General features: G+C 35.5%; 2 protein-coding genes across 3 annotated transcripts; one reads left to right on the top strand and one right to left on the bottom strand.

Moving 5' to 3' along the window:
* Positions 1 to 1275: 1275 nt before the first annotated feature.
* LOC104787297 (DNA binding / transcription factor) lies at positions 1276 to 1986 on the bottom strand. The gene has a single exon (XM_010512837.3). The coding sequence runs from the start codon at positions 1790 to 1792 to the stop codon at positions 1448 to 1450; it is 345 nt and encodes a 114-aa protein (XP_010511139.1). The 5' UTR covers positions 1793 to 1986; the 3' UTR covers positions 1276 to 1447.
* Positions 1987 to 6273: 4287 nt separating this feature from the next.
* LOC104787296 (protein ILITYHIA) lies at positions 6274 to 22776 on the top strand. Of its 2 annotated transcripts, none has more exons than XM_087450793.1 (60): positions 6274 to 6571; positions 6941 to 7317; positions 7407 to 7538; positions 7670 to 8051; positions 8243 to 8389; positions 8582 to 8766; positions 8848 to 8974; positions 9079 to 9152; positions 9282 to 9358; positions 9434 to 9470; positions 9545 to 9711; positions 9904 to 10090; positions 10183 to 10260; positions 10390 to 10509; positions 10596 to 10655; positions 10750 to 10839; positions 10947 to 11037; positions 11126 to 11289; positions 11411 to 11704; positions 11788 to 11904; positions 12065 to 12166; positions 12243 to 12392; positions 12622 to 12786; positions 12864 to 13040; positions 13225 to 13347; positions 13446 to 13526; positions 13608 to 13724; positions 13837 to 14009; positions 14443 to 14520; positions 14596 to 14743; positions 15091 to 15213; positions 15321 to 15377; positions 15456 to 15566; positions 15662 to 15853; positions 15931 to 16104; positions 16484 to 16594; positions 16673 to 16742; positions 16835 to 16913; positions 17192 to 17294; positions 17536 to 17706; positions 17790 to 17912; positions 17984 to 18097; positions 18406 to 18512; positions 18610 to 18661; positions 18743 to 18849; positions 18936 to 18995; positions 19096 to 19210; positions 19296 to 19406; positions 19489 to 19626; positions 19698 to 19820; positions 19929 to 20000; positions 20218 to 20330; positions 20524 to 20682; positions 20854 to 20950; positions 21038 to 21220; positions 21460 to 21654; positions 21728 to 21907; positions 21993 to 22125; positions 22276 to 22354; positions 22465 to 22776. In XM_087450793.1, the coding sequence occupies exons 1-60, from the start codon at positions 6457 to 6459 to the stop codon at positions 22502 to 22504; spliced, it is 7827 nt and encodes a 2608-aa protein (XP_087306919.1). In that variant the 5' UTR covers positions 6274 to 6456; the 3' UTR covers positions 22505 to 22776. The 2 variants fall into 2 exon arrangements, with proteins under 2 accessions (XP_087306919.1, XP_010511138.2); XM_010512836.3 differs by having other exon boundaries at positions 11120 to 11289.
* The last annotated feature ends 196 nt before the right edge of the window (positions 22777 to 22972 follow it).

The raw sequence follows: 22972 nt of genomic DNA, 5'->3' as shown, positions 1-22972 counted from the left end.
TGACAACGGTCGATGAACAAAGAGTCAAAAACAAACGGGAGGTGAGAGGAGGTTTAACTTTTTCTGTTTTTTTATATAGGCTTATATTAATTATATTTGGGCTTATATTTAATCAGTCATGTAAATGAATGTGGCCTTCAAAACAATATATAAAGCCCAATGATTTTGTTAAATTTTTGTGGTGACGCGGATGCTCTCATATGAGAAAAAAACCCTGCTATAATATCTATACTATTAAAGCAGGAGTACTCATAGACCAACTTTTGGACCATGACTTTGGCTTAGTAGTTTTTAAATTAAATTGTTAGTAATCAATTATTATTAATACATTAATATATCATGGCATTGAAATTCTCTAACCATTCAAATTAAGTCGGATCTCGCGCGGGTTAGCACTTGATTATTTGATCTGATTTTCTCATCAAACATTATCCGTTGATTCTCAAAATAAATCTTGGCCACATATTTTTTCAATGGTTTTAATTAAAATCATATATTTTGATTTCCAAATATTACAAAATTTGCTTGATTGTCGATATTGCTTTTAACTGCAAATCTAAAACAATCTTTTGGGATAATCTTACACATGGAATATTCATATTTTAGTTATAACAAAACAAGAAACAAAATATAGTTTTCTGAGATTTGATATATCAAATATTAACTTCTAAATGATAACCTAAATATACCTAATCTCACTATAAATACAATGGTTCTTAACCATTGAAATATCTCACACCAAAATTTGACAAGCAACTTCTCCTCTTTTGACGACAAACCAAAAAAAAAAAAACTCATCCTCTTACAATACTACTATCGGATATTGCAGTGTGTTTATCTTCTTACAAAACTACTATCCGATATTGCGGAGTGTCTATCCTCTTACAAAAGTACTATCCAATATTGCGGTGTATCTGTTTCCGTAAAAAGCTACATTCTACAAACTAATTACTCTATCAGGATTTCCAATTTATCGTATAACCCCAAATTCAGAAGACAATCAAACGAGATTCGACAAGTAAAGCCCTTGTCATATATTTTTAAGTTTTCCCATCCTTCGAATAAAGTGATAATGAATTTGTATGTGACTTAGTACAACAAAATCATAGTCAAGAATTTATTTCTTCAGTTTATTAAACGTCTAGGTTACATTAATCTCATAGTATTTACCCTATTATCTTCAGCATAAGGTATACAAAGAGAGGATATGTTGGAATAGGAAGAGTAGAGAAAGGAAAGAAGCATGCAAGGACGAAGATCACATACATGTATCCATATGGTAACATAAGATTCTATATATTACCGATCCTTATAACACATGTAAAATCTTTTACATCTCAACAAATACATTATTTTTAATATAAAACAAAAATGGAAAAACTTTCCTCGTTTGGTCCTAGATTCTTAATGCAATTTTTATAAGTACATGGCTAAAAAAGATGTCAATCTAATCCGAAATAGAAGTCCATAGGCATTCAAAGGCCTCAAACTCCAACCTATAATTACTAACCCGTTTAACTGGCCATCTCACATCATTAATCTCTTCAAACATCTCATTGCCATCATCTAAGACAGGAAAAAGAGATTCTGGTAGACTCCAATCAAGTGAGTTTGAGATCATACTCTCCTTCATCCACGGGAACTCGAAAACTCCAAAATTATCCTCACTCCCACTTCTTTTCTCTTCCATCTTGTTTTCTACATTTTTGTCTCTTGCGTGTTGTCTCTTCTTGTTCTTCTTTGTATGCTCATCAATTTTCTTGCGTTTATGGCTTGTAGATGCACTCTCCATTGTTCAAAACGTTAAGATGGTGAGATTTGGATTGAGTTGAGAATTAAATTTATAAATGGAAATGAAAAGTGGGAGGGGAGGAGAGGGAGTCACGCCTTCTTACCCGTATGTATCTGTCATTTAGCATTCTAAAAGCAAAACAACCAAATCCTTTTGTGTTGTTTTCGTGTTTTCCTTCTTTTACGTTATCATTCCTCTCTCTCCCAACCACACAAGCAAATTAAAAAACATATTGAGGTATAGAAGGATGATGTTGAGTTGTGGACATTAAGAAACAAACAACTATTTTTAGCATTTATTTTATTTCACTGCCCTCCAAACACTGAACATCACTTATGATAATTAAGTGAAAGTAAAAGACAAATTAATCTTAACTAATATTATAATTAAGTTTCTTTACAGCAAATATTGTTCCATTTTATTGCGACATGTAATCAGTTACTTTGGAATGAGTACTTTGAAAATTTTGGATATTTTTGAAAATAATTAAATAGTTTTTTTTTGGATAATCTAAAAAAAAAGTAAGGAATATTTGCTACCTAAGTAATTATGATTATTAGGGAAATCATTTTATGCAATAGTAAAAGTACATGAATTATTGCCCTATCTTATAGCATTTATATATATATATATATAGAACAAAATCTCTACTTTGGAATAATTATTTGAAAATTTTAGGATACATTTTTTTTAATAACATGTAAATGGTGTTATTATATAAAAGAAAATATAATATTATAGAAAAGAATGTGTAACAAACTGGACCGGGTAATTCAAACAATAAAAATGATTATCTAAACTATTTCAAATCAAAAAACAATATGAGATCATAAAATTTGGATAATTACAATTAATTTCAACTTTCAAATATAAATGCATGGGAAATTTTCAGAAACACCTCTTTTTCTATGCCACTTTTAAAAAATACCATTTAATGATGTCTATTTTTAAAAATACCCGTTTTCAATATATAAAATGACTAAATTTTAAACTCTAAACCCCAAATACTAAACCCACCTCCTAAAAACTATACCCTAAATGTAAAATAGAGAATCCAAACCTAATTTTTTTTAAAATTAATTTAACATATTGTAACTGTATAAAAGAGGGCAACAATAAAAATGTTCAAAAAGAGGTATTTTTGAAAAGGGTATTTCAAAAGAGCATTTCTAACAAATTCTCAAAATGGATACGATACAGGAACATGTTTTATGCCGATATAGTACTTAGAAGATATTAAGAGTCTCAGTGGTTAATAAGTTGTTGTGTATTAGTCTGATTTATTGTTTGGATTCTTGGGTTTAGTTTTGTTTACCCAATCCCATTATGATGAGATTTTATGGATCAGTTTTAATAAACTTTAGGCCCATATTTTACATTACCTTTTTTTTTTGTTATTTCACATAAAAAGTGACGTACAATGCACAAATGGGCCTCGATTTAGAATTAAATGGCCCACGATAAACCTGTGGGAAGTTAAGTAATTACAAAAAAATAGAGAAGATGAACAGGTATAATTTTTATAGAAAAAACCGACTGATAGCTATTGCTCTTTTCGTACTCAAATCTTTCTATCAATCGTGTTTAGCATCGAACCCATCTCCTAGTTAAAGCAAATATCGGAACCAATATCGATTTGGTAAGCAGAGATTTGTATGTGAACAACAAACATTAATTTGTATCATTATATGGTAAGATTGGAATTTTCTAATTCAGTTTTCATTAATTTATCGAACATATTGGGTAATATTCTTTGTTTATATGTGGATACTTTCATGTTCATACTGATTTTTTTTTTCAGAAACTTTGTTTGATTTGTTGACAATTTTTTCGGATGTCCAGAAATTTGTTGTCATGTTTGCCTAGAAAAAAAATTGTAGTTATTTGATCCAATACGATTGTAAATAGTATTATTTCCGTTAAATTTGTTTAATAGATTAGATCCTGTATCTGATTGTTCTTACATGTTTTGTTTACAACTCCCTTTTTAAATACACTGTCTGACTTCATTTCTTTGTTCTGAAGATCCAATTATAACCGACACTGGCGAAGAAGAAGATGCCTATAGATAAGACTATGTTACGATATTCATTAAAGATTTTTTTTGTCTAAGCTCTTCATATTTTTAATTGCAAATTTTGTATATGTGTATAGGTAAATCCTTGGTCTGAATCACAAACTCGCTCAACCACCATCTGATACTTTGCATTTTTTGTCTAAGCTCTTCATATTTTTAATTGCAAATTTTGCATATGTGTATCGGATATTTTCCTATTGACGACATGAGTTATCATAGCACCAATGTTAACGACCTGTTAATTTGTTAAATGTTCAAATGAGTTTACAAAATACATACCGATCAAGATGTTGTCACTAAGCTCTCCTTCAATAGTAATCTCATCAAAGCTCTTGAAATCGAAATACCAACCATCTGATAGTGTAGGAGAACGGCTAATGATTGTGCTGTTTGTTAAGGACATCTTAAGTGCATGATTCGTTGCCCTGTACTTTCCCGTAGACTTAGTCAGCTGAAAATTCTCAATGATTCTCCATTCTCCAACAACTATCATCCGAAAAAACTTGTTCACCTGGTTTTTTTTAACAGTTACATGAATCAGAGTTCCCTAATTAAGAAAACAAAAAAAAAGTTATAAAATGTTTTCTAAACATAAAGAAATAGAATGTGTAGTTTTCTTGTAATATACTCAGATCAATATCAGCGAGTATGACCTCCAAGGTTTCTCTAGAGAAAGACGTATACTGCCTCCAAGAATGCACAATCTTGACTTGTATCTTCCAAGTCGTCTTGAAGGGCTTAATGGTAGCAAGATTTGTGAAAACATTGTTTCCAGCCATTTGTTTTTGTGGAAGGATTACAATAGTATATAGTTTTCTATTTTTGGTTTGAGTGACAATTACATCACACGTTCTATGGCTTTTATAGTCGTAGGCCATGAAATTAAGATTATACACTAATAGTAAAGATCTGATGTTATCGTTTAAGGAAGATTTCTTAAATAGCCAAACTTTTGTCATGTCTAATATTTTGTTAACGTTTTTAAACCTCCAAAATTAGACAATTTCGGAGTAGATTGAGGAATAGTACACACATGAATTGCAATTAAGAATGCATAAGTTCCGGTTTCAAATCATCTTTATAATCAATTCTTAATTTGAAAACTTCACATATAAATTCATGCGCACTAATTACGTTGAGGGGAATTTGTTTGTTTAACAGATCTTTGATATGTGGTATTTGGGAGAGTAGTTTAATTTAATTGTCATTCCTAATTAATTTGTAGGAATGATTAGGCTAACTTTCAGTTAATCAATACCTGTTTGGATACTTTGCGTAATCACATAATATACGTTTTCATAATTCTCGTGATTTATGAACTGATGAATTAACTAATGACTTAAAGAATCATGAAATAGTACAGAAAATAAAGGTCCAATATATTGGACACGTAATATACCATTGGGCCGATTTGTATAGATTAGCCCAACACCTGTTGAATCCTATGTAATATAATTGTTTGATCGAACATAATAGAAAAGACGGAGATCGTAGTGTATTAAATGCGTCCCAACCCACAAATTTTTGGATCGGATTACATAGAGTCCGCGTCTTTTTCAATATATTTTTTTAATACAAATCTACCCGTTCATTTGTTTTTTTGTTCTATTTGTAATAACATTTCATAGTAATTTCCAACTTTAAGCCTACATAGTAAAGAATGCTTCCCTTTTAATAGTATAGATATATATATTTAAAAGGTTGACTATGCGATATGTATTAATTACTTTGAAAATTTTGGATTTTTTTGAAAAGAATGAAATAGTTTTTTTGAATAATTTCAACTAACTAAATAAAATCAAGTATTTAACGGGGAATTCAGGTATCCTGTCTAAATTTTTTACCCAATCTCTATTAATAAAAATCGTCTAACGAGTAATCATTTAAAAGACAGAATAGGATGTTACATGGAACAAGACGGGATGAGACGATACAGATGGGACATGAAGAGACGTATTTCCCATTGTAAAGTAGATACGTCTAAATTATATACGCACAATAATCCAAACTAAAACCAAACCGAAATCTGATATTTAGATTTAATACCAATATTGTACAAATACTTAATTTATATATTTAAAATAATAAAATTCTAATTTACTTTTACAAATTTAAATTTTCTATAAAAAGTATTTTGTCTGTGCAGTAGCACAAGTTAGTTACTACCTAGTTATAAGTTAATATAGTCCTATTCTAATGACGACGTTTTTCGCTTTTAATTATTTTTCTCATCTGAAATTTACCGTGAAAATAAGTACATTAGCTAGGTAAGACAAAAAAGGAGGGTAGGTGTAGTGAATTAATGGAATTGAAAAAAAAAAAAAAAAGAAGTGATATCATGGACTTGAGAAAAAAAAAAAAGTGAATCGATGAACTTAAAAGCCCGAATCACATAACCAAACTTAAATCGAAGCCCAAAAGCTAAGTTCAGTATCATTAACTTTGACTCTTCATCTTCTGCAAACCAACAGGCTTAGCCTAAACCCTAGTAGCCAGCCACAGAGAAGGAGAAAACGCTTCACCGTTTTGCCTTTTACGATTGTTCTGACCTACCAAACCTGGCTCCGCTCAATCTCCGTGGAAAGAAATGGCTTCTCCGTCGGAGTCTCTTCTCGCCATCTCTGGTTCTGTCTGTACAAGCTCCACTTTAATCAGACTCCGGATCTTCCGCCATGATATCCCGGAGATTCTTCAGAATTCCGGTAAACATTCAATATGGGTTTAATAGTTCGACTGTTGTAAATGTTTGTTCCGCTTAGGATTATTTCTCTTTGTTTAACAGCTTGAGGCTAATATTTGACTTATGGTAGAATTGATTGTGAACTGAAGTTAATAAATCCTAGTTAGTTGAAGTGTAAAGATCGAATCTTTATCATCATTGAACTGGATTTGTTCTTCGAAATAGTCTAGGCAGATGGACCATTGCAGGAGATTGTAAATTTCATATTTTGTGATTCCTGCACATGGCATACTGATTGGTGTTAACATGCTGTGATAGATTTTCCTCTTCGCTGGGAATTTTAGTCTGCACAGCATTCTAATTTCAGGTTATCTAAATGATTTATTTGCAGATATGACGTCTGAGATTGCACCCGTTCTGGTTGACATAATATTTCAAACATTGGCTATATATGATGACCGCAGCTCACGGAAAGCTGTGGATGATTTGATTGTTAAGGGCCTCGGAAATGTTACTTTCATGAAAACTTTTGCGGCCATGCTTGTACAAGTTATGGAAAAGCAGTTGAAATGTTGTTTTGATACCGTCTGTTACAGACTACTAACTTGGTCATGTCTTCTTCTGGAAAATAGCCAGTTCGCTACAGTTTCGAAGAATGCATTTGTTAGAGTAGCATCAACACAGGCTTCCATACTTCGTACTATTATGGAGAGCTCTTTCCGCATGCAGAGGGCTTGTAAAAGATTTATGTTTCATTTGTTCTCTCAGGTCTGGCTGGCTTCACGCTGTACATTTTTTTTTTGAAATATTCAATTGTATAAACTATATCGATTTAGAATTCGGTTGTTCTTTTGTAGTCACAAGCTATCTACAATTTATATATGGATGAAGTTAAAGGTTCCCGGATTCCATGTAAGGATGCCCCTGAGTTATTAGGACTACTACTAGAGTTCTCTTGTTCGTCTCCTGCTCTATTTGAACAGTCTAAGGTATATTTTAATTCACTGCACTCATTATTCTCTGCTTCTTAAACAAAACTAGATTTGCAAATGTTTTCCTTTCCCTTCTTAATTCTATTATTTCTTGTTTAATTATCAATCTGTTTGTTTCTCGTCTGCAGGCCATATTTATTGATATCTATGTTAAAGATGTCCTGAATGCCAGAGAAAAGCAGAAACAAAATCTTAGTAAATGCTTCCAACCTCTTCTTCAACGGTTGTCGCATGAGGAATTTCAAACTGTCATCCTTCCAGCAGCTGTTAAAATGTTGAAGCGCAATCCAGAAATTGTCTTGGAATCTGTTGGCTTTCTATTAGCTAATGTTAACATTGATTTAAGTAAGTATGCCCTGGAAGTGCTACCAGTTATATTACCACAAGCTCGACATGTGGATGAAGACAGGCGTCTTGGAGCTTTGTCAATGGTTAGGTGCTTAAGTGAAAAATCAAGTAATCCTGATACTATAGAAGCAATGTTTGCTTCAGTTAAAGCCATAATTGGAGGTTGGTCTTTATGCCTTTTTGATCACTTTTTTTAATTACATCACTCTTACAGGTTATTTAATTAATAATACCTCATTTAGATATATATGAGTCTGATACGTCTCTGTTTATAGACAGCAAATAGGCTGGGTTGTGGTTGAGTTATTTTCCTGATTGATATTATATGATTTACTGTGGACTTTTGTCTTAAGGTTCTGAAGGAAGACTTCAATCTCCACATCAAAGAATTGGAATGCTGAATGCAGTGCAAGAACTTGCAAGTGCTCCTGAAGGAAAGTATATTGGTTGTTTGTCGACGACAGTATGCAGCTTTCTCATAGCCTGCTACAAGGATGAAGGTAAAGTATTAGTTGTTGTTCATATCCCGTTGTGTGCACCAAAAGTTAACAATACAGTTGGAGAATGTCCTCATTTCCGTAATTTCCACATTTGTTTTTTCCCTACTTCAATTATCATCCTTGGCAGTTATCTTTCAACTCTTTACCTTATGTCGTCTGCTTACTGATTACTTTTTTTTTTTGATCTTATAGGAAATGAAGACGTAAAACTTTCAATCTTGTCTGCCGTTGCTTCCTGGGCATCACGATCTTCTGATGCTATCCAACCAAACTTAGTTTCTTTTATTGCTACCGGCCTCAAGGAGAAAGAAACTCTAAGGAGGGGGCATCTCCGCTGTCTACGAATCATATGCAGAAATCCTGATACTATATCACAGGTATCCTTGCAAACAACTTTTCTGGCTTATATTGTATAAACCCTCTCATTAACTAAATATGCTACCGAATTTATCCTACAGATATCAGCCTTGCTATCCCCTTTAATTCAACTTGTAAAGACAGGATTTACAAAGGCAGTACAACGTCTAGATGGGATATATGCTCTATTGACCGTTTCCAAAATTGCTGCCTGTGACATCAAAGCAGGTTCAAACCAGCAACTTACGTGTCACACTCCTCTTATGCAGTTTAACCATAAGGTCCTGCATTACTTTCTCCTTAATGTTGTGTTTCTTCTTTGTGAACTCCAGAGGATACTATGGTGAAGGAGAAATTATGGACTTTGGTATCTCTAAATGAGCCTTCACTTGTGCAAATTAGTTTGGTAATATTTTCTAAAGGTTTCGTTTGGTACTTATTCTATGATCTGCTCTTGCTATGGCAGGGTACTTACTTTTTACTTTGCTGCCATTTTCTTCGTTTCTCTCTTATCTTTGCATGTCACAAATGAAAGGCCTCAAAACTTTCGAGTGAAGATTGTGTAGTATGTGTTGAGCTTCTTGAGGTTCTCCTCGTGGAACATTCCTCCAGGTAATACTCCTGTCTAATGTGTGAGATTCATTGGTTGAACAGTTTCTGGAAGTTTGACTATCTACCTGAATTCAGGGTTTTGGAAGCATTTTCACTGAAATCACTATCAAAGGTAGTTAGTGAGTTCATGTTTTCTGACCCGTTTCTACCTGTTCTGGACTTATGTATCATCTCTTTTCTATGCAGTTGCTTCTATTTCTACTCTGCCATCCAAACTGGAATGTTCGTAAAACAGCTTACAATTCTGTTACAAAGATCTTTCTCGCAAGTTCACAGCTAGCCACTACTCTTTTAGACGAGTTCTCGGACTTTCTTTCCATAACTGGGGACCAAATCTTTTCTCCTAGAACCAGGTACAAATGATAAGCTCTTTTTGTACCTTAAATTCTTTCATGTTCTGTGTTTGGTGCGCTCTGATTTATCTCCTATTACTTCTCTGATCTTGGCTTTTTATTCGGTTCGATTAATTTAACGTTTTGAAAGGTTTGGACCTAAATGTCAATAGCAACTTGTTCGTTCTAGGCACTAACTTGACACCTCTGTAGTGACGCAGAAAATCCTGCGGATCATCAAGCTCCTTTCGTTCCTTCTGTAGAGGTGTTAGTGAAGGCTTTGATTGTCATATCATCGGCAGCAGTTACTGGACCTCCAAGCTCATGGATTGTTCGTGGCATATTTTGCTCGCACCATCCAAGCATAGTTGGGACTGCAAAAAGAGACGCTGTTTGGAAGGTAATCTTGACATTGGTTTCTTTACATGGTTAATTCTACGTATCTCTTATTTGCATTTTTTAACATTGATTTTCATTTTCTGATATACTCAGAGATTACAAAAGTGTCTCAAAACTTGTGGTTTTGATGTTGCTACTTTTTTGTCTACCAATGGAGGAAGTGTTTGCAAGGTAATCTCACGAACAATGACACCTATGTCACCAAAACCTGTGATTTTTTTTTTTTTTTTTTTTTTTTGTTTTTGTTTTTTGTTTTTCTTGGCATTACTAATTAACTGTTGATTTGAATGATTGTTTCAGAGTCTACTTGGACCGATGGGTTTAATGAGTCCTAAAATTCCCGAGCAGCAAGCGGCAGTATCTTCCTTGTCCACATTAATGTCTCTGGCGCCAGAGGATACATTTACAGTGTTTAAGATGGTATATTTATTTTAAGAAACTTTGTTTACTAATCAAAGAGGTTGTCCTGTTTAATTTTCCTGAGGTCTTATGTTTTATTTTTCTAGCATCTGCAAGAACTTCCAGATCGACTCTCTCATGATATGCTCTCAGTGACCGACATCAATGTAAATCTCCTCACTTTTACTGAGCTCTAACATTTCACTGTAACGTTTCATACATGGGTAGTTGTTACTCTTATTTTCTCATGTTGTTATTCAGATATTCCATACACCTGAGGGGATGCTTTTAAGTGAGCAAGGTATATATGTTGCTGAGACGATTGGTGCCAAGTACACAAAGCAGGAGCCGGTAATTAAATGGGTTTATTCTATTTTTAGATGTTTTATACTTGATACTTGATTCCCCCTTTTAGCATTTGGGATCTAATAACATATCCTTCTTGGCGGCTCATGTAGAGTTCTAATCATTCTCTAAAGAAAGGATTGGCTAGTAGAGACGCTGCAAATTCAGGCAGAAGGGACACTTCAAAGTTGACCAAGAAAGTTGGTATAAATCTATCGAAGCCCTCTATAGTTTTGATTATTATGCCCCTGCATATATATTTTCTTCAGCCAATTAATAATTTCAGACAAAGGAAAAACTGCAAAGGAAGAAGCACGGGAACTGATGCTCAAAGAGGAGGCCTCAACACGGGAAAATGTTCACAGGATACAAAAAAGTCTTTCGTTGGTACTCCATGCTCTTGGGGAGATGGGTCTTGCTAATCCTGTGTTTTGTCACAGCCAGTTACCGTTTTTGGTATGTAAAAGCTTTCTTACTCAGTTCCGTAACAGTTTGACTTATCTATATGCTATAGAGTCAATGAATATATTTCAGCAACAATTGTTAACCTCTTACACTCACCATATCTCTTTACCAGGCTACCTTTTTGGATCCATTGCTGCGATCACCTATCGTAAGTGCTACAGCTTTTGAAAACTTGATGAAGCTTGCAAGGTGTACAGTTCAGCCACTGCGTAATTGGGCTCTAGAAATTTCAACTGCTCTGCGGTTGATCGCGATTGATGAAGTCGATACTTCATCTGATTTTCGTCCATCAGTTGACAAGGCTGGGAAAACAGATGAGGGTCTTTTTGAGAGGATTATAAACGGGTTATCCATATCTTGTAAATCCGGACCACTTCCTGTAGATACCTTCACATTTATTTTCCCGGTGTGTTTCTTACCATTTTTGTTTACATTATTCTAACTTGGTAGTTACTTTCACTAGAACGAGCTGTGATTTTGTCTTGCCAGATACTGGAGCGAATTTTACTGTCATCAAAGCGGACAAAACTTCATGATGATGTGCTTCATATTCTGTGCATGCATCTAGATCCGATGCTGCCACTTCCAAGACTCCGGATGATATCAGTTTGGTGACTTGAACCCTGTCAATTATACACTGTACATCCATTGAGTTTTAGTGTCTATTACATGTGCTCATTTCTTACCGTTTTTTTTGTTTGTGAGAGCTGATGTTACAAACCAGCTTCTATTTCTTAAATATGGCATCTAAACTATTTTTTTTCAGGTTCTTTATCATCTGCTAGGTGTTGTTCCCGCATATCAAGCATCAGTTGGACCTGCACTTAATGAATTGTGTCTTGGATTGCAAGCAGATGATGTCGCAAATGTATTTCTTTTAACTACGTGATGTGAGCAAAATTTCCATTTCTAGTGAGTTATATTTCATTTTTTTTTGTTTACAGGCACTCTACGGAGTATATTCAAAAGACGTTCATGTCAGAATGGCCTGCTTAAACGCAGTAAAGTGCATTCCAGCTGTTTCCAAATGCTCCCTTCCTCAGAATGTTGATATAGCAACAAACATTTGGATAGCTCTACATGACCCTGAAAAGGTTAACCTTCGTAATTTGTTGTGATATCTAGTTATATTGTCTTTTTGTTGTACATAATTGTGATATCTAGTTATATTGTCTTTTTGTTGTACATAACTGCTGGTTATATAACTATTTGCCATGTCCTAACTGTTAAATTCATGTACTTGACTGGGGCTAGCAAAGTTGTTGTCCTCTTATTTGTTTTGTTATTCCTCCATCTGATGCTCCGTGATCTTTATGGTTGCAGTCAGTAGCAGAAGCAGCAGATGATATATGGTCCCGTTATGGATATGATCTGGGGATTGATTATTCAGGAATTTTTAAAGCACTTTCTCATACAAATCTCAATGTCCGATTAGCTACAGCAGAAGCATTGGCTGATGCTCTTCATGAAAGCCCGGCATCAATCCAGGTCACTGCATTTCCTTAATCATTACTTTTTTTTTTGTGGCAAGAAGTATGGTTTTTAAAGATTAATTGGTTTTCCAGCTATCTCTTTCAACTTTATTTTCTCTGTACATCCGTGATGCTACGTCTGGTGAGGATGTCTTTGATGCTGGTTGGATAGGAAGGCAAGGAATAGCCTTAGCACTGCAATCTGCTGCCGATGTAGTGACAGCAAAGGACCTTCCTGCTGTTATGACATTTTTAATATCCCGTGCACTGGTATGTCTTCTCCACTTGTCAGATGAATGTTTCTCAAATGAAATAAATCTCCCCTTTCTCAGCCATGTTGGTGTTGCAAAGGATTTGGGTTTCAGTCATATTACCTAGAAACCCACATTTTATGTTGTTTTCGGAAACTATAGCTTGAAGCTTTTGAAACTGAGTGGTTTTTTCCCAAGTGCAGGCTGATCCCAACACAGATGTTCGTGGAAGGATGATCAATGCTGGTATCATGATTATTGATAAGCATGGCAAAGAAAACGTTTCATTGTTGTTCCCCATCTTTGAGAATTATTTAAATAAAGAGGTTTGTTCTACTAGCAACTGAAAACCTGCTCGATAAAGTGTGTGTTTCATGATTATTACGAATTGCTTTGAAGCTTCATCATATCTGTTATCATGCAGGCATCGGATGAAAAGGAATATGACCTTGTTCGTGAGGGTGTTGTTATATTCACTGGAGCACTGGCAAAGCACCTAGCAAAAGTGTTAACTCTATCATTTGTTAAATCTCGTCACAGTGCACATGATTTCCTGCTCTATCTTATATATCAACATTGATGGCAGGGTGATCCAAAAGTCCACACTGTTGTGGAAAAGCTGTTGGAGGTGTTGAATACACCATCGGAATCTGTGCAACGTGCAGTCTCAACATGCCTTTCTCCACTTGTGCTATCAAAGCAGGTATGTTTCCTACAAATTTTGAGATCTTACCTAAACACTTTTTGCTATACCTAATGGCTTTGGCATGGGTAGTATTTCATTCTGTTTTCGTTAATCTCTGATGCTTTGTTAGGAGGATGCCCCTGCCCTTTTTTCAAGGCTCTTGGATAAGCTAATGAAGAGTGATAAATATGGTGAGCGTAGAGGGGCAGCTTTTGGTCTTGCGGGAGTAATTACGGGTTTTGGAATTTCTAGCTTGAAGAAATATGGTCTTATAGTCACCTTGCAAGAGGCACTTATTGACAGGTATTTCTTATGCATTCTTTTAACTTTATATTTTTGTGGTATTTAAAGTTTATGGTATCAGTGTTTTAGGAGTGCATGTTGGCTTGTGATGCCATTCAAGCTTGTGTTTTGGTATTTTAATTTATATTTTTCTGAGGTTATGTAGCTGTTCACTATGGTACTGAGGGACCAAACATATTCTGCATAGAGTCCGTCCATTTTGATTCATTAGCTCTTCTGTTTATTCTCTTTAGTGATACATTGTTGACATAATCGATTTATTTTCAAATAAAAAGGCTGCCTTGCAAGTCAATACTCCATTGAAGTGCTAATTAGTTGCTAGTTATTTCTGATGTCATTGATGCTTTGTCTTTTTGTATAACATCTATAATATGTAGAAGTTCACTATTAACCTTACTTCACTTCTGCTGTGTTGTTTGTGTTTTGGCTGCAGAAATTCTGCGAAACGGCGTGAAGGAGCACTTCTTGCATTTGAATGTCTCTGCGAGAAGCTTGGAAAATTATTTGAACCGTAAGAGAACTTTCTAATGATAAATATGCCAAAAGCAAATGTTGCAACTTGCTAATATACATTCTTTTGGTTTAGGTATGTGATAAAGATGTTACCCTTACTTCTGGTGTTGTTCTCTGACCAAGTTGGAGCAGTTCGTGAAGCAGCAGAATGTGCTGCTCGAGCTATGATGTCTCAACTATCTGCATATGGTGTGAAACTTGTCCTTCCTTCTCTGCTCAAGGTGATTATTTATTAAATTCTTAAGATTCTTAAGCTCAGTGTTCCATAACTAAGGTTTTGTGCACTACCATGTGCCCACCTCATGATCATCTTTTTTATTTGGTTAACGATGCAATGCTATCTTCTTTTTCATTGTTGTAATTCTTTGCGCTTGACAGGAAAGACGGAAAATTTACTGATGCTTTTAAAATTGTTTTTATTTATCACGCCTTTTTCTGCTAGTTGTACCCTGTATGAGTGCTGCACCTTAGAAATAAGGTTCAGTTACTAACTTGGTATACCTGGTTGTATATATTTTTCGGTCGTACATGACAGGTACTTTTCTGTTGATTTCATTCTTTCTGACAGGGCCTTGAAGATAAAGCATGGAGAACAAAGCAGAGCAGTGTACAACTTCTCGGTGCTATGGCGTTTTGTGCTCCTCAGCAACTTTCTCAATGCCTTCCTAGGGTTGTTCCAAAACTCACAGAGGTGTGTAATGCATGTAAATTTCAGCTGCTTCTTAACCTTAATCCTAGGAAAGATTGCCTCACTTGATTAATTGATATTATCTGATGTCATGAGTTAAATTTATACAGGTTTTGACGGATACACATCCAAAAGTCCAGTCAGCTGGGCAGTTAGCACTTCAGCAGGTTAGACTGATATAACAGAAAAGATACCATATTTTATGGACTTTACTGACTAGATTTCCGTCTCACGGTTATATTTAGGTTGGAAGTGTCATAAAGAACCCAGAGATATCCTCTCTTGTCCCTACTCTTCTGTTGGCCTTAACAGATCCCAATGAGTACACACGACATTCTCTTGACATCCTTCTCCAAGTAAGGATTTTGTTTGTATTGGCCCGTGATTTTTTGTACATCTGTTTTCCGTTTTTTTTTTTTTTAAAATCTAAATCTTTCTTCTCTGATTACAGACAACATTTGTTAATTCTGTTGATGCCCCGTCGCTTGCATTATTGGTACCAATAGTGCATAGAGGATTGAGGGAAAGAAGTTCTGAAACAAAAAAGAAAGCTTCTCAGATTGTCGGCAATATGTGTTCTTTGGTGACAGAACCAAAGGATATGATTCCTTACATAGGATTGCTCCTTCCTGAGGTTAAAAAGGTAATTTCCTGTTCTTACCAAAATAATGAGTTATCTCTTGCATAAGATGTATATTAATTGAACACTGGAGCATTCAGGTTCTTGTGGATCCAATTCCCGAGGTACGTTCTGTGGCAGCAAGGGCTGTTGGATCACTTATTAGAGGAATGGGAGAGGATAATTTCCCAGATCTTGTTCCATGGCTGTTTGAAACTCTAAAATCTGATACAAGCAATGTTGAAAGGTCTGGAGCTGCTCAGGGATTAAGTGAGGTATGTAGAATAAGATGTGTTTTGTGTGGCATTGTTTCTTTTAGTCAAAACACCTGGTTTGATGTTTCCACTAAATTATTTGTTAGCTTTAACACACTGAGCTTAATTTTGTTATGTTCACAGTTTTCAATACATCATTGCAGAAATATCAGGGTTTTACTATTTAGTTTTAAGTAGATTGATTCTCTTAATCTACATATAACTTAGCGAAACGTCTCTGTTGATATGCTTCTTGTTACTTCTTGTAATTCAATCAAGTACATTTAAAACTGATATGGTGTATGACAAGTTGCAAAATCATCTTTCTCAGCTTCTCCATAACAATTGTTTCCAAATATTGTAGTTGCATCTGTTAACACATTTTCTCCTTATGATTCAGGTTTTAGCAGCTCTTGGGACAGATTACTTTGAGAATCTACTTCCTGATCTCATTCGTCATTGTTCTCATCAAAAAGCATCAGTCCGAGATGGATACCTTACGCTTTTCAAGGTGAACTGTCGCTTCGTAGATGTTCCTCAAATGTCAGTTTATAAAAAAGTTCTAAAAGCTTTTGTTTGTTATTTACAGTTCTTACCAAGATCCCTGGGTGCTCAATTCCAGAAGTACTTGCAGCTTGTTTTACCGGCCATTTTGGATGGTGAACCTATAATTTTTTTGGCAGACTTTTAACTTCTAATATAGCTGTTGACTTATTGCCTAAATTGATGGTGCTCTATAATAATGTTTTAGGTCTTGCCGATGAGAATGAATCTGTTCGTGATGCAGCCCTTGGGGCTGGCCATGTACTGGTGGAGCACCATGCAACAACGTATAAATTTACACTAAATCTACAATCTACTTCTCTCTGACTTTTTTATTGCATGTTTAACTAGATTATTTAATATGGCTACCATAATACGTAGATTTATTAGATTTTTAACCCATTTAATTAGTTATTTGAATCGTGTTCCTATGTGCCACTATTTTTCCTTGAATCTGTGGTAGATTAGTGAGAAATTCTGTTTGAATAGATTGTTGAAATCTAATAGAAGCGTCTTTTATTATTAAAGATCTTAGGTCTTGATAGTAGCATGATTGGTTTTACAGGTCTCTGCCTCTTCTTCTTCCAGCTGTGGAGGATGGTATTTTCAATGATAATTGGCGTATCCGTCAAAGTTCTGTCGAACTACTTGGGGATCTATTGTTCAAGGTTAACATCATCTTTTGTGTTGTGTGTTCTTGTTGTTTATCCTTCCTCTCGAAACCTGTAGCCTAGTATATACTTGGTAACCAATGTGTTCATCCTCCTAGCCTAGTATATGTACAATGCTTAGTATTTAGTGTGTATTAGTAAATATACAGGTTAGAAAATGGAAGAATGTACTATCAGTTTCAGCACTAATAGGTCTAGGACTTGCCCTAATTCTTGATATTTGTATCTTTTGTACTAGGTTGCTGGTACATCGGGTAAAGCTCTGCTGGAGGGTGGAAGTGATGATGAAGGTGCAAGTACTGAAGCCCAGGGTCGTGCAATTATTGATATTTTAGGGATGGACAAGCGTAATGAAGTTCTTGCTGCGTTATATATGGTCCGGACTGATGTTAGTTTGTCTGTTCGTCAGGTAATGTTGTTAATGCTTTATCTACGAGTTTTGTTCGATTGTACTTAAATTGAGTTCAAAATAAAATTTCTGCTTTTTTCCAGGCGGCACTACATGTATGGAAAACCATTGTAGCAAATACACCAAAGACTTTGAAGGAAATAATGCCAATTTTGATGAGTACCTTAATTTCTTCTTTGGCATCACCATCCTCCGAGAGGCGCCAGGTTTGGATCCTATTTTTCTTATGTTTCTTTCCTTATAACCTGCAGTTGTATGAGTCTATCATACTGTGTAGGTAGCAGGGAGGTCACTTGGAGAGTTGGTTAGGAAGCTTGGTGAAAGGGTGCTTCCTCTTATCATTCCGATTTTATCTAAGGGACTGAAAGATCCAGATGTTGACAAAAGACAAGTAAAAGCTTCAATTGAATCTCTCTTTTTTTTTAAAACAAATTTACACCATTGAACATACTTTTTTTGTTTTCAACCGGAACTATTTTGGTATAAAGTTATTGTTGCGCCCGTGCTAACCATGCGATCGTTTCTGTGTTCTAGATATTTTGACATGTATCACTGCATGCTTTGTGTTCCATTAAGTTTGTGTCCTGCTGCATTGTTTATGTGCATATGTGATGCTTAAATGTTTTCATGTCGATCAGCTGATGCTAAGCGGCACATGTCTATCTCGTGTCCTTGATTTTATATAATTATGATTTACAGGGTGTATGCATTGGCCTGAATGAAGTGATGGCCAGTGCTGGGAGGAGTCAGTTGCTAAGTTTCATGGATCAGCTCATTCCCACAATTCGGACGGCACTTTGCGATAGGTTTGATTTATTCTTCATGCATCAGCTTCTAATTTCGCATATTTTTATGTTAATGAAAAAATGAACATTTCTTAACTTCTACAACGTTCGTCTACAGTGCTCTTGAGGTTCGTGAATCTGCTGGACTAGCATTCAGCACTCTGTATAAGGTAACCTTTACTGACCTGTGTTTCATATCAGATTGTTCTAGTTCACTCTATATTAATCATTCGTCTACTTTTGTAATGTAGAGCGCTGGATTGCAAGCAATGGATGAGATTATCCCAACTCTTCTGGAAGCGTTAGAGGATGATGAAATGTCTACTACTGCACTGGATGGCCTTAAACAAATTATAAGGTATTCTTCTACTGTTTACTCTGGCTATTCTTCCTCTACTCAGTTCTAATTTTTCTGGTTTACTGAATTAACTTTTGGAATTGCAGTGTTAGGACATCAGCTGTTCTTCCACACATCTTGCCCAAGCTTGTCCACCTTCCTCTCTCGTATGTGTTCCTTTTGTCTATATTTATATCTAGATATGCATCATCAAGCATGATGAATTACTTTCTGGCTGTCTCAAACGTTTTAAAATGCCGTGTCTAGTGCCTTAAATGCACATGCTTTGGGAGCTTTAGCTGAGGTTGCTGGTGCTGGTTTTAACACTCACCTTGGGACCATACTTCCTGCTTTGCTCTCTGCAATGGGAGATGAAAACAAGGTAAAAAATTATGATCGTCTTTCTTCACCCTTAAATTTTATGAAAGCTTGTTATCTATAATTAAGATTCCCTTTCTTTTATGCAGGAAGTCCATTCATTGGCTCAAGAGGCTGCAGAGAGAGTGGTGCTGGTGATAGATGAAGAAGGAGTTGAGACTCTATTATCAGAACTTCTCAAAGGAGTGTCTGATATTCAGGTTCGCTTGTAACCTCATTAAATTAGTATGTATATTTTTGGCTTGTAAGTAATTTAGGCTTCTTATTTTTTTTTGTTTTCAGGCTTCAATTAGAAGAAGTTCTGCCTATCTGATTGGTTACTTCTTCAAGAGTAGCAAGCTTTACTTGATTGATGAAGCTCCAAACATGATATCCACCCTGATTGTTATGCTCAGTGATTCTGATTCAACAACTGTTGCGGTAGGGTAGTTGACCAGAAAGAAAAGATTTAAAATTAGCATGTCTTGTCTAACTTATTCTCTTTTAAACAGGTTTCCTGGGAAGCTTTGGCTAGGGTTATTGGTTCAGTTCCAAAGGAAGTACTTCCTTCATATATAAAACTTGTACGTGATGCTGTATCTACCGCTAGGGACAAAGAGCGCAGGAAGCGGAAGGTGAATGTGCTATTTTCCAGATTTTCACTATATAAGAGATCAATGAGGGATCATATTATGTATTGTAGACTAATATCTGTAAAGTATACTGTGCTACTTGAATTGCAGGGAGGATATGTTGTTATTCCTGGTCTATGCCTCCCTAAATCCCTTAAGCCATTACTTCCAGTATTTCTACAGGTATAACTTATACCTTGATTTTCTTGCTCTTAAGGCCACTTTTAGTCAGATAATTTAAATTAGTAGTGGTTTCTGGGTGGCTTGAGCTTATCGCACATTTAACATTTTTCTTCGCACAAAATATTCCCCTAGATTGCATGCTCGTACAAGAGCAATCAAGCAGTTTTGTACTTTGTACTTAGATTTACCTTGTATTGTTTTGGTGTTATGATTTCAGGGTTTAATTAGTGGATCCGCCGAGTTAAGAGAGCAAGCTGCACTTGGTCTTGGTGAGCTTATTGAAGTTACTAGTGAGCAAGCATTGAAGGAGTTCGTCATACCTATAACAGGGTATGCAGTCTTCATTCCTTGTGTCGATACTTCTGCTACAAAGTATTTTTCACTTTTCTTGGGTCATATTGTTCTATTTTGTTAGGCTTAGACGTGACTGTGCATGGTGTTAGAAGAACTTTGACTGAAAAAAACAAATTTTATTAGGTATCATTTGTCTATTGTGTTAAGTTACATTTTCTTGTTGTTTCAGGCCACTTATTCGAATCATAGGAGACCGGTTTCCGTGGCAGGTCAAAAGCGCTATTTTGGCTACATTAATCATCCTTATACAAAGGGGTGGGATGGCGCTTAAGCCATTTCTCCCTCAACTTCAAACAACATTTGTCAAGTGTTTGCAAGATTCTTCAAGGTTAGTCCTTGTCTCAACTTGAATGCAAGTGAAGTTTATGAATGTCTAATGACAGGCAAAGACTACATCTTATGGTAGACGATTTGGATTTAACAGTTTGGATTTAAGCACATATAATAGTTATGCTCCATTTGACATGTGTACATCGATTTAACACCTTTACAACTGCAGGACCATCCGTTCTAGTGCTGCGCTTGCCCTGGGAAAGCTTAGTGCATTAAGCACGAGGATTGACCCATTAGTTGGTGACTTGATGACAAGTTTCCAGGTACTTCTTTCAGCAACTAATGCAGATTATCTTAATGTGTCCATGTAGGTCTTAATTGTTTATGAAGAATTTGTTATATTTTATCAGGCCGCAGATTCTGGGGTACGGGAGGCTATCCTCTTCGCTATGAGAGGTGTAATTAAGCATGCTGGGAAGAGCATTGGGCCAGCTGTCAGATTACGCATTTTTGATCTCCTAAAGGATTTAATGCACCATGAAGATGACCAAGTTCGAATTTCTGCCACAACCATGCTGGGTGTTTTATCACAGGTAGGGTCTCTTCTATAGGGAATTTTTTCTTTTTAGCCCTATGATTCACACCACATACTCGATACTATGTAAGACACTTCTCTTGTGATCTATTATGCTGCAACGTTGCAGCACTTAAGCATACCGTCATTTTAGTGTATTTTGATAGAAGCATAATTAGGGTATGTTGGGTATGTTTGACTATTTAGGATTATAATGCTTTGTTGAAGCCTGAGCTTCTTACTTTCCTATTTTTGCAGTACTTGGAAGCTGCACAACTCAGTCTTCTGCTTCAGGAAGTCAGAGATTTATCTGCTTCACAAAATTGGTGTGCTAGGCATGGCTCAGTTTTCTGTATTTCATCCTTGCTGAAGCACAATCCTTCAACCATTATGACATCGTCACTCTTTTCCTCTATGTTAAATTCTCTTAAGAGCTCTCTGAAGGATGAGAAGGTACCTTTGTGAGAAAAAATGTTGGCCTCTTATTCTGGATAATCTTGGTTTTCTGACATCTTCTTTTGAATAGTTTCCATTGCGCGAAAGCTCGACAAAGGCTTTGGGAAGGCTTTTGCTACATCAACTTGCAATAGATCCTTCCAACACAAAAGTGGTTATCGATGTCCTTTCATCCATTATTTCAGCTTTGCATGATGATTCTAGTGAGGTTCGAAGAAGAGCACTCTCTTCACTGAAAGCTTTTGCAAAAGTAAGTGTAAGCTACAAGAGTAATATCGAAGTGGATATAATTGCTAGTGATACGTGCAGTGGTAATGGAAGACATTATTTTACAGGATAACCCATCAGCAACCATTGCAAATGTAAGTGTTATTGGGCCTCCTCTTGCTGAATGTTTGAGGGATGGGAACACACCAGTGAGACTTGCTGCAGAAAGATGTGCTTTGCATGTGTTCCAATTAACAAAGGGTATTGAATCTGCAAAACTTCTTTCAGTTTTTTTATGCCCACAGTATGTTGGCAAATTGGTGCATTTTGCATCTATCTCTCTTTGTAGTTGTATTTCTTGAAACTGTAACAGGGATATATTTTACTAATGTCTTTGATCTGTCTCTCCAGGCGCAGAAAATGTTCAAGCAGCTCAAAAATATATAACAGGATTGGATGCCCGACGGTTATCCAAGTTTCCTGAACAAAGGTACTTAATCTTCTTCGCATATGAAATTCTTATGATGACCAAATCTTTCTTGTTATGGGTAAATTTAGTTTCCTTGGACTTGCACTAAATACAATTAGTTACATTTGCAGCGACGACAGCGAAAGTGATGATGATAATGCAATTGGGTAGGAAGGAAACTGTCTTCTCCATATCGCTGTTGAATCCATTTTGTAGAAGAGGCTCATTACGGCAGCAGCGTTTATCCCTTGAGTTGCGGATGATACTGTATCATTTTTTTTCGCATGAGAATGTAGATGCACAGAAGTTGATATTACTATATATAGATATACATGATCTTGTATCGGATCCTTGTGTTCTTGGTTGGGAAGCATAGTTGATTTCATTTTCTCTATTTGATATATTGTTACTACATTTTTGTGTTATATTGTTTACGTAACAAAGGGGTTTTATTTTATGCATATTTAGTTATTGCGTACTCTCTCCATTGCCACTATATTAAAACATAAAACCTTCTAATTACATTATTGTAATATTATTAAATAGTAAAATTCATTTAGGTAGTTTTTTTCTTTTGGAGAAATTGTAGAAATACCTTTTTGTAGATATATTTTTTATAGATATATTTTTTTATAGATA

The sequence above is a fragment of the Camelina sativa genome, chromosome 5, assembly GCF_030686135.1.
Source record: "Camelina sativa cultivar CO46 ecotype springtype chromosome 5, ASM3068613v1".
NCBI classification, from domain to species: domain Eukaryota; kingdom Viridiplantae; phylum Streptophyta; class Magnoliopsida; order Brassicales; family Brassicaceae; genus Camelina; species Camelina sativa.
This window is presented reverse-complemented; position numbering and strand designations above follow the sequence as displayed.